The sequence below is a fragment of the Pterocles gutturalis genome, unplaced genomic scaffold (genome assembly GCF_000699245.1).
Source record: "Pterocles gutturalis isolate BGI_N339 unplaced genomic scaffold, ASM69924v1 scaffold37329, whole genome shotgun sequence".
Taxonomy (NCBI): Eukaryota; Metazoa; Chordata; class Aves; order Pterocliformes; family Pteroclidae; genus Pterocles; species Pterocles gutturalis.
In genome coordinates, this window is record NW_010134495.1 from 23,835 (window position 1) to 35,764 (window position 11,930).

General features: G+C 44.2%; 1 protein-coding gene across 1 annotated transcript in view; it reads right to left on the reverse strand.

The window, feature by feature from the left end:
• The window catches only part of LOC104467737 (vitelline membrane outer layer protein 1-like), a 4,641-nt gene extending 2,213 nt beyond the window's left edge, over positions 1-2,428 (reverse strand). Inside the window, 1 exon segment of the mRNA XM_010081621.1 lies at positions 2,344-2,428. Within this exon segment, the coding sequence (XP_010079923.1) occupies positions 2,344-2,428 (85 nt within the window).
• Positions 2,429-11,930: the final 9,502 nt, after the last annotated feature.

Below are 11,930 nucleotides of genomic sequence, written 5' to 3' on the forward strand. Positions count from 1 at the left end.
TATACTTGGACATGGAGATGTTTGTCTTTTGAGGGAAACTGCTGGATTTTAGTTACTGCTGGATGTCTAGCAAGACATGTCAAACTATACGAAAAAACACAGAGGACCTGGTCTGGAACAAAGTATAAGTAAACTCAAGCCTTGTGTCTCCAAGCACTCTGTGTTGAATAGGATTCCTGGTAAGCTTGACATATGTGTAGACTATTTATGGTTTCAGTAACATTTTTTTCACTGTGATTCTTATTGCAATAAAAAACACTGTGCTTTGCGACAAGATTAACTGAAGTCAGACATGCTGGGATGCCCACAGTGATTCTCAGAGAGACGGCAAAATTAATGCTGTTGTGAGGGGAGACAGAAGGCAGGTTTTCCAGAAAGGTGATACTAAACTTGAGTGCACAGTCCTTGAGGACACCAGGATGCAGGGATAGGTGAATTTGAAACCCTGGAGTTGAGACTCTGTTAACACACAGATAACCAATGCTCCCTAGGGCTCTTGGTCAGGCTTGCAGGGTCTGGCAGAAGCTGCTTCTCTGTTCAAGAGGCAAAGAGAAGAATAAACTTGAGGAAAGTATCTTGAGGCTCAGGATTTTCTAGCAAGATGGGGTGCTAAATCTTGAGTTATCAGAAGACAAAGAGTCTCCCTCTTCTAGGCTTCTCTTTCAATCTCTGCTCTGCTCCCTCTGTTCCTGTCCCATTAAGAGGCGATGTTGTCTTTCCCACTATTTGCTCTGTACTCCCCTTCTGTTTCTCAGTGCTTTGTGCAGGTAACAATATCTGCAAATGGAGGTGATGGGCAACTGGATGAGCCTTTTGGTGGAAGGCACCCAAACAGCACAGCATGTGTTGGAAGCACAGACGGTTTTCCTTTTTAGACCAGGACTTCATCTTACTTCTCCAAGGAGGTGTCAAAGCCTAGAGGAAACATGCTTTCCCCCACAAGGACCATGCAATCACAGCTGGTGAGCCAGATGTGTTTGATCAGGCAGGGTCACACAGTGGCAACTGGGGACACCCAGACCTGCCTTTGGCTGGATATGAATGGAAAGGAGAAGGAGGAGTCAAAAATAAAATATCTGGGACCTGGTGTTAACACTGCAAAAGAAGCAGCAGGATCCCCACATTCATTCTCCTTTGCTGGTCTGAAACCATCGTCCTCGGCCACTTCACCTCTGGCAGCAGTGAAGCAGATCCACAGCCTGGCAGGACCCACCTCCCATCAGACTCTGCTCTAATTAGGAGATTCCCATCTTTTACAGCACCCGAGGGAGGATCACAGGGCACAGAGAGCCCATAGTGTGACAGGGGAGCGAGGTGGGGCAGGAGAGCAGTGAGGACACCTTCAGGGATTTGTCCATGAGAGATGACTCCTACACATGCTTCAGAAACCCCTAAGAAAACCCAAGCCCAGGATGAGCACTATCTCTCTGGAGCTTAGGAAGTATCATTTTCCCCATTCATAACCAAAGAAGCTACCTGGTAACCTGTGGTGCCAAATGTGAGATGCCTTGGACTTGATTACAGACTACGTGGCTTAGACAGGAATTAATATGTTGATTTTTGCTGCCATGTAATGGTGCTAATTTTGTTTAGATGCCCCAAAAAGTTTTCTAAGATCACCTTACCTAAAATATCAAAATACAAAAGCTACAATGGTGAGATCCAGACCTGCTACTGACACATTAACCCTACTTTCTCACTCCCTCTCCTGTATTTTAACATCCTTGAAATAGCGTCAGAACATAGTTTTAAAGAAAATTGGCAACTGATTGATTTCATTAATAAATCATTACTACAGTAACATGATGATGATACAGGGTATTTCATCCTTTCATCCAGACAAACACCATCATTTTTGCAAGTAAAGAGCACAAAAATTATGCCTCTACTTTTCAGCTTTTATAAATACTTCTAAAATTTTAAAATAAACAGAGGAATTTAATATTAACATGGAAAAAATATATCTGTAACATATAGAAACATATACCATACACAATTTGCTTTATTATGTTATTGAAAAAATGATACATTAGCAGCTCCTGAAAACTGATTCATTTCAGATTTTTACCATTAAAAATACCACACACTTAGGAATACAAATTTTATTTGGCACTGTTGTATGTTGTTCTTCTCATATTCTCAGTTTCTCATATTCATGTATATCTCCTGCTGCCCCAAGGACTATGATCCTTTGAGAGGCTTCCTGAACAGCCCAGTCTCTTTCTACAGCTTTTGAAAAGTACAGCAATAGATTGTGAAGTCATGCAAGACCACATCTGCTTCAATTTTCTCACTCCCGTTTCAGTCTCCAGTGGCTCTGCTCTCCATTCATAGCCCATGTACCTCCACCCTGCTCCTGATGGTCTGTCAGGAGCTCTTCAAGCCCGTGGAGATCTTGAGGTATTCCAGCATTGTCCTCTTTGTACATGTTGTGAAGAAGGTCATGCCATGCACTAGGGTCATTTCTGTTTGTTAATTATTTAAAATTGTAAGTTTTGGGCATTTTTAAAACCTAGTAACTAATACTGTTTCTGTGGCAAGCAGAGAAAATCAGTTCCTACCACCTCCTCTACTATGTGTTTTGTAGAATTCCCTGAAAAATATTGAATATAATAATTTAGAAAAAGATTTAAGTTTCTTTTATCAACAAGACATAGACATAGGAATGAGCATTGCATCGTAACCTTCAGCTATTCACATTACCCTCCATCTTGGACATTCTTACTCCCTTCTTCACAGGATACAGCTCACACCAGAAGTTTCCAGGAACAGGGAAGGGTCTAGTCTGATGGTTTTCCAAGGGAAAGCATTATACACTGATGTCCATAACTCAGAAACACACTTGAATCAGACGGTCAGATACAAGCAAGAACTTCTCCATTCCAGTTTGTGGAACTAAAAAAGGTTTCCTGTAACGTGAAATCTTTGTATGCTAATAGGAATTTGCATCTTAGATTGAGGTTCAGGGACTACATCTGCTGATAGATCATCTGTTGAGCTGCCAGCAGGCCATCTGGGCTGCAGAGGTAAAAGCAACTTCTGATGAATTCATTTCCTCTGCAAGTGAATGAAATCTGAAGTAAATGGAGGTGGATTGAAAACAGGATGAATGGCTGGATCCAGAGAGTGGTGATCAGAGGCACAAAATCTATTCGGAGGCCAGTAACTAGTGTTGTTTCCCCAGGGTCAATGCTTGGTCCAGTCCTGTTTAACACCTTCATTAATGATCTGGATGATGGGCCAGTGTACCCTCAGCAGGTTTGCTGGTGACACCAAACTGGGAGGAGTGGCTGATACACCGGAGGATTGTGCTGCCATCCAGAGGGATCTCAAAGGCTGGAGAAATGGGCTGAGAGGAGCCTCATGAGGTTCAACAAGGAGCAGGGCAAAGTCCTGCACCTGGGAAGGAACAACCCCAGCACCAGGACATGCTGGGGGCCAGACAGCTGGAAAGCAGCTTGGAAGAAAAGGACCTGGGGATCCTGGTGGACATCAGGTTGAACATGAGGCAGCAATGAGCCCTTGCAGCAAAGAAGGCTGATATGGCATCTTGGACTGCATTAGGCAAAGTATTGCCAGCTGGTTAAGGCAGGTGATCCTTCACCTCTACACAGCCCTGGTGAGGCTACACCTGGAGTGCTGTGTCCATTTCTGGGCTCCTCAGTACAAGAGAGACATGGACATACTGGAGAGAGTCCAGCAAAGGGACACAAAGATGACGAAGGGACTGGAGCACCTGACATACAAGGAAAGGCTGAGAGAGCTGGGACTGTTCAGGCTGGAGAAGAGAAAGCTCAGGGGCACCTCATCCATGTGTATTAATGCCTGAAGGGGACAGAGACAGGTTTTTTTCAGTGGTGCCCAGTGACAGGACAAGAGGCAATGGGCACAACCTGACACACAGGAGGTTCCCTCTGAACATTAGGAAATACTTTTTTTTGCAGAGAGGATGACTGCGCACTGGCACAGAGAGGTTGTGGAGTCTCCATCTTTGGAGATATTCAAAAGCCATGTGGACATGGTCCTGGGCAACCAGCTCTAGGTGGCCCTGCTTGAGCCAGCAGTTGGACCAGATGATCTCCAGAGGTCCCTTCAACCTCAACCATTCTCTGGCTTGCGATTCTGTGAACTGGAAGATAAATGTTGACAGGAACAACAAGGCAGGCTTAATGCCCATGAAGATAATCCCAGTGATGTCACTTGAGTGAGCTCTAGGAATCAGTGAAGGTAGCAAGTGCCCAGGAACTCAGGAGAGGAGTGGAGGTAAAAAGCATCAAACAAAGTCAGTAAGTACAGAGGGTTGGTTTTGGTTGAATGACTGTGTGTTTCTGTGTGCTCCAGGCCATTTTATCCTCCTCCCACTCTGTTGGCACTGGTTGCCACCCACCAGCTCTCAGTAGCTATGTCCCTCAGCAGCTCTAGTGTCCAAATTGGCCATTACAATTACGTAGAAATCAGGTGTAAATCACACAACCTGTCTCTGTCAAACCTCCCTCACCTGCAGTTTGGGATGAAGATGAGACACTCTACAGGTAACTTCATCCTGCAAAAGAACCCACTGTCTCATGGAAACAGTGCATCAGCAAACCCAGAAATCACACATATTACCAAATTACATTACCGAATGTAATTACCTATTACCCATGACATGAAAGGGCAACAAAGAACCTATTCTATTCTATGAAAATATGAATAAGCAAAGGGTTGCATTATTTAGAAACAAGAGGTAGGATTCAGAATGAATGTAGACTTCTACAGTGCAGATTTCTCCATCTGAAATAATCACCATGGGCTCCCTTTATAGCTGCTGAGAGAGACAATATGACGACAATAAAGAGAAACAGATAACTTCACATGAACCTCTCCCCAAAAATACCCATTTATCTCTGCTGACTACAGGGAGGCACAATCCCATCTGGACTAGTTTTATAACCTCAGCCTCTTTTTAGGCTTTAGTAGGCTAAAAACAGTAGTGTTGAATTACAATTAGTTTTCAGTAATATGGGCAAATGTTTAAGAGAACATGACTAATCAAATTATGTGCTGTCTGGTCCTCATTTTCTCATTTGCTAAATTGACTCAGATTAATAGAAAATAGAATAGCAGGAAAAATGCAAGTGAGAGATATCAGAAGTGAGACAAGAGCCAGGATTTTCTAGATGCATGAGCAGAGAAAGATGCTTTACAGCAAACAATACACTAAGTATAGATATTTCTCAGGTGTAGGAGGAGACAGTTTTGCATTAGTGATGGGATGTAAAGAAGTGCTCCACTTGAAGGCGGTGTTCAGGCAGTTTCCCACTTTCCCGTGACCCTCAACTTTCATATAAAACTTTTACTCAGAAATTTAAATGCTTTAGTTATCATATCTACTAGGCTGAGCATCCGCTAGTGTTTTTTGACACAGAAATTACAATCTTTACAGTTTTTCACATTTTTTATTTCTGTATTATCAATAGAACTAGCTTCCTTCATCTACGAATTATGTACGTCTGCCTTCTACAGCCTTATTCTTTATTTGCTCATTGTAATTTTTGTTCACAATGACTCATATTGCCTTAATACATTCTTGTGAAAGCCTAATTGCCCTGCAGTGGGAGCTCTCAATTTCTTTTCGTTCCTGATTCCTATCTGGGAACCAGCATACCAAAACTGCTTATTTCTGCCAGGGAGTGCCACAGAACAATCCTCTCTATAAATGAATCCAAGATAGAGAACCTGAAGAAACACATCAAGACAGCTAGTCCATGCCTGCAGCTTTAGGGCAGGATCAGTCGACACTTACATGTTCCCAAAGGATGAAGAATGTTCATCCAACCTGTGCTTAAAAACTTCCAGTGATAAACACACTGCAGATCCCTTAAGCAAGACAGTCTAGTGCTCAGCTGTCCTTACTATTGGACTGGCTGTCCTAACGTCTGCTGAAATGTAAGACTATTGCTTTTTCTTGTTCATAATAGTACTGTTCATTAATTTCTTCCCTCCACAACCATTTACACACATGAAGACTATCATCAGATCCCTCATCAGTCTTATCTTCTTACTAAATAATACAAATTCTTTCAGTCTTACTGCTTATATAATTTTCTAGATCTGGTGTTTTGTGGGGTTGATTTGGGAATATTTTTTTTTCTCTCCTCTATCAGTAAGTCCACAGATTCCTTGAATTTCATCACCCAGAAGTGTACCCAATATCCCAGCCACAATGAACCAAATTGCCAAGGACAAGAAAAACTGTTCAGCATGGCTGGAAGGTTGCACTTTAGTTTATGCATTTCAGTACGATTCCTGTCATTTTCACAACAGTGTGACACTGTTGCCTCATGCTTAGGTTATAATCCACCACACTCAGAACTGCTATAGAGGATCCCCGCCCTCACCCTTCATACAAAACTGATTTCAGTATTACTTGCTCTATGCCATGCCCACAAGAATTGAAAACACGTAAGAAGTACACTTGTCACTGAGATTTTATTGTGAGTTCCACCTGCATAGCATGGCCAGCAAGAAAATCAAATACCCTTAAGAAACCCATTGAGGAGAAAAAAAGCAATGACCGTGGCTAGTAATGAAGAAATTGTTCTGCTTGTGTCTTGTGGTTGTTTACACTCCTTGGACCAACACATTAACTTATTTTCCTCAAGGCTGGGTTAGGGGCCAGAAACAGCAGGAAAGAAATTTCCGCAGCAGGAAAGAAGTTTCACAAATAAGGACCAGAGAACAGAAGCCAAAAAAGTAGGAGTATCTGCTCAGGCACGATTGTACAAGGGCAGCCAGGGATGGAGAGAGGAGGAGCTGTGTGGCTGCAGCGCAGATGTGCTGGAAGGAGGGAAGGGAAGCTATAGAGAGAACAGCCAGGACCTAAAGATAAGGCCATAACAGACAACTCAGTCCATTTCTATTCAGGGTACAGGACACTAATCAGGTGACAACAGAAACCAAGGCATTGTCTTATTTTGCACTCACACTTGACTCTTTCTCAAGGTTTAATCCTGCATACGCAGTTTTCTAGACTTCTCATCAGTTTTGCTGATCTCTCTGAACTGTACCCAGATCTTCACATGTTTTGAACAGCATTTCAACAGAGACCTTGACATTGCAGGATGGTAATGGAAAGGTAGAAGCTTTCTACTTGCTTATTTAGTTAAAATGCCCAATTAGATAGCAAGGGTGGGACCAGCACCTCTCTTCCTGTAGAACTGCTGCCTCAACAGTTGCTCTCTTTCAACTCTCTTTGAAGGTGGCTATTCTCATGTCAGTATAATACTTTGCACTTGTGCTTATTTTGAATTGTATCCCCCTTCTCTAGTGTCTTCAGCATCTTCCATGTTGATGCCATCTGTAAATTTAACAAGCAAACTCTCTATTCTACCATGCAAGTCATTAATAAAAATATCGAGTAATTCCAGACCCAGAACAGTCTCCTGTGGAACATGGCTCAATATATGTTTCTACAATTGGATAAGGCTTTTGACTTTTTTTAACATTGATTCAAATTGCTAATTAATAACAACAAAAAAAAAAAAAAAGAGACAGACCTTCCTGTAGCACAGATTTACTGACAGCCAGAGAACAAATGTCAATTTACACCCATTGCAAATCTGTGATGGTATCTTCAACTAAAGATCACTTCACATATGAAATCTCTAGCAACTGATTCTAAAAATGCATTGGGAAAAGGTGCCAGAATTAGCCTTAACTACAGCCACAACGCTGTTCAGCCTCATGAATGTGAGTGTTGTGGCATATCTAATATGGCCAAGGTGATCCCTCCCCCTGCTCCGTGTCAGGGTCCTACTGCCCTGGCTGTATTTACTGTGTACACACTCATGCATACGTGGACTTTCTTCTCCAGTAAAGCAAGTGGTTCCCTTGCTGGGGACAGGCTGCCTCCAGCTACAGCATATTCTGCATTGAGATGCAGATCGACCATCACTGTGGAGGCAAGCCAGTCCCCACCACTGGGCCATGGAAAGCTGTCTGGTGCTAACAGCAACGGCAGCAAGGGTACTCCAGCCCCAGAGTGTTGCGGGCAGAGAGCTGGGACCTTGCAGCCACTCTTGTCACTGACATCACCTTCCCCAAGCTCCTACTGGTGGATCTTGACCATCCTCCCCAGTTCCTTTCCTCCCCATTTAACTGTCCTGTGGAAAGATGCAGCATGTGCTGTGGCTGGGTTTTGGCCATGCCTGCAGTGACAGGGTGTCTATGCATGCTAGCTCGGTAATGATAAACCAAAAAAAGCAGATTGAGGTCTACTCAGGTTTAGAGGAAGGAGGGAGGAAGGAGGAAAGGAAAGAAAGGAACTGTGCACAAAGCTCTGAAGAGAAAATTGACCATCTGTAGATTATTTTGATAAACACCAGATCGTTCAAAATATGTCTTTATTTTTAAAAAAAAGGACTTTCTTTACAGATCCTGAATACAGGTGAAGAGGATGAGGAAAAGAAAGGAGAGGACATGCCTTTGACATCAAAATGTCTGAAAGTGTTTAAGATATCTGAAGACTTTTTTCTTGTATCAAAATTTTGTATCTCCTAAGGTGATTCAGGTGTTGATTGTAAATACTTTAGCCACTGTTCTGAGATGCACACTCATAAACAGAGCAGATTGCACCATGGCCTATGCCCAGAGCCAGGCAATTTGATGGTCCCTACTACACTGCATGTTTTGACAAAGAGTCTTGAGGCCATCACCCTAAGATGAAGATTCATGGGAGAGAGTTCATATTCTTACAGGAAATGTACATGTGGAATTACAATCCCTTTCTGCTCTGGAGCAGAGCAGAAATGCTTGATGGCCATTGGGAATTACCACGGGCAATTACTGCTGGCCACTGAAGTCTGAACATTTGCACTGATGGGACAACTCAAGCAAAAAATCTTCTCTCTTCCAAGAGCTCTTCATAGACTGTTATGCCGATACAGAGAATTTACTGTGAAACAGACCCTGTTGTCTGCAGTTAGCCATCCACCTCTGGAATTGAGGTGGCAAGGTATATTGATCTAGCAAAGCCTTTAAGCACAGCATTAATCTTCTGGACTTCATTTCTATTCTTAAAGTTCAGCGAGTGCTAAAGGGCTTTGCTGTACTTGAGCTTGCAGCACCTTAAAAGCTCAGACTTTCAATTAGCAGCCTTTGAACCAAGGTCCCAAAGCCCTTCCCCACTGACCAGCAGACCGCTGACCTGGGAGGCAGCCCTCATCCTCACACTGCTTCAGTTCTCCTTTGTCACGAAATGGTGTGAATTGCAATGGTCTACACCTAACAGCTTTGCTTGGGGATCTGAACTCACACCACATGGGAGAGTCTGGACTATCCAGAAGCTAAATCATGCATGATCAGCAACTTTGCTGATGAGTTACTCTGGGATCTCTGTCAGGAACAGATGACTATAGGGGAAATGCTGGTTAGGCACAGATTAACCCAAGATATCCTATACTGGGGTGTAGTTTGGAATGAAAACATGAAGGTTATTCCTTGAGTTACGAATAGGTATTTCTTCTGTGGCTTTGAACCTGTTATCTGTTTGGCTTCAACTCCTGCAAATGCATTGATCCAAAACTCCATTTCTCACCTCACTTCTGTCATAAATGTCAAGAGCAAGAATTGTTCACCACCTGCAAACAATGGTAGCTGTTTGGGGCATGATTTATTTATTATTTACACTCTGTTAAAACCCTGATCAGGAAAGGTCTAGTAATTTGCTTTGGGTGTTTCCATAGTGTTCTTCACTGAGGTATCCAAGGGCTCCACAAACATTAGTTTTTCTTGTGCAATGAGGGAGTAACATTTGTCCACGTAATGGTCCAGGCACCAAGGTGCATGGACTAAAGACAAAAGAAGCCATTCACCCTGAGTGCCAAATTTCCTTTACTAGATTTCAAGGTTTCAGGTATTACATAGGATATAATAAATTCAAAGCAGAGTTACAACTGCTTGTAGAAAACTCCATTCTGCAGTTGAGACTCTCATGTCTCAGTAAAAACAACTCAGAAAACAACCGATGATTAGGAAGCCATCTATGAATGGCTAAAGTGATCTACCTTGAACCACCAAGGGAGGCATGACAGAGGTGCCCTTAGGCAGAATTCACACACAGCAGGGGCTCAGGTTCCAGTCCCCAGGCCCTGTCTTGCTGCCCAGTCATCCCAGACTGACCATCCCTAGACCCTGGGTCCCTGCACATGACCATGGTGCCAAGATACAATCTCCCCTACAAAAATTTCTGCTTTTTCCCTTGCCCAAAGCCTTGGAAAGGAAAAGAGGAGCAACTACCCCGGCATCATTAAAAGTGTTGCACTAAATGGGGGCATATGTGCCACATCCCACTAGCTCCTGCTCTCGTGTGTGAGAGCTGCAGGGAGCAGGAAAGTCTCAAGGAGGTAGAAAGAGTAGTAGAGAGGCAAATGGAAGAGGTGGATGTCTATCTCCTTGCATCTGGGTACTGACCATTAATACAGACAGAAGCAAAGGGAGGCCAGCACAGCCACAAGGAAAATGTAGGAGAGTCACTGCCAGACTGTGAGAGGGGAGCATCCACCTGCCCAAAGAGGTCTGGCAGCCAGAGGAGCCTCTCCCACCTCCTCACCCAGTGCATTCATTCCAGCCCACCTGGATGAGGCAATGTCAGCTAGGACAGTAGAACCAAAGTGCTTTTTGGTAATAGGAAGAGGTTTCTCTTCCAATAGCTTGATGTAGCTCCTACATCTCCTCATCTGGGGTGCTCACTTTCAGCCAACCCTTGGGAGGTGAGAAGAATTGCTGTGGAAGAAGTGTTGGACATGAAGGAATCCTGCATCCAAGAACAGGCAATGTCTTCTCCTCACCCCAGCGCCTACCTCCAGTTTCAGACCACTTATGCCTATTCTTTCCATGTTTGGAAAATGCGTGCAGTTTCTGGCCCCTCTCTATTTTATTTGGGAACTTCTGACACTATGATGAGGGGAGCCTTAATCCATCCCACTCTAACCACTCCAATGACAGAAAAGCCAGCAACAAATGCCCAAAGCCTGGAAAAGGTTCACAGGCTGGCATGAGGGTGCCTGGGGGGCAGCAAACAGGAGGTCCAGCCTCTTCGGGAGCCCAACTTAAGTGCTTCTATACAAATGCACTTAGTATGGGGAATAAACAAGAGGAGCTGGAGACGTATGCACGCCTGCAGGGTTATGATCTTATTGGCATTAACGGAGACGTGGTGGGATGGATCCTATGACTGGAGTGTTGGAATAGAGGGATACAGGCTCTTTAGGAAGGACAGGCAGGGGAGACAAGGAGGGGGTGTTGCCCTCTATGTCAAAGACCAGCCGGAGTGCATGGAGCTCCACCTGGGGTTAAATGAGGAGCCAACAGAGAGCTTGTGGGTAAGGATCAAAGGGAGGGCAGGGACAGGGGACATTGTAGTGGGGGTCTGCTACAGGCCACTAGACCAGGAAGAGCAAGTGGATGAGGCCCTCTATAGACAGATAGGAGCAGCCTCAAGCTCACAAGCCCTGGTACACATGGGGGATTTCAACCACCCTGATATCTGTTGGAAGAACAACACAGCACAGCATAGGCAGGCCAGGAAGTTCCTGGAATGTGTTGATGACAACTTCCTTCTCCAAGTGATAGAGGAACCAATCAGGAGAGGGGCTATGCTGGACCAGTGTTGTTTAACATCTTTGTCAGAGACATGGACAGTGGGATTGAGTGCACCCTCAGCAAGTTTGCTGATGACACCAAGCTGTGTGGTGTGGTGGACACGCTGGAGGGAAGGGATGCCATCCAGAGGGACCTGGACAGGCTTGAGAGGTGGGCCAATGCAAACCTCATGCAATTTAACAAGGCCAAGTGCAAGGTCCTGCACGTGGGTCAGGGCAATCCCAAGCACAAATGCAGGCTGGGTAGAGAGTGGGTAGAAAGCAGCTCTCAGGAGAAGGACTTGGGGG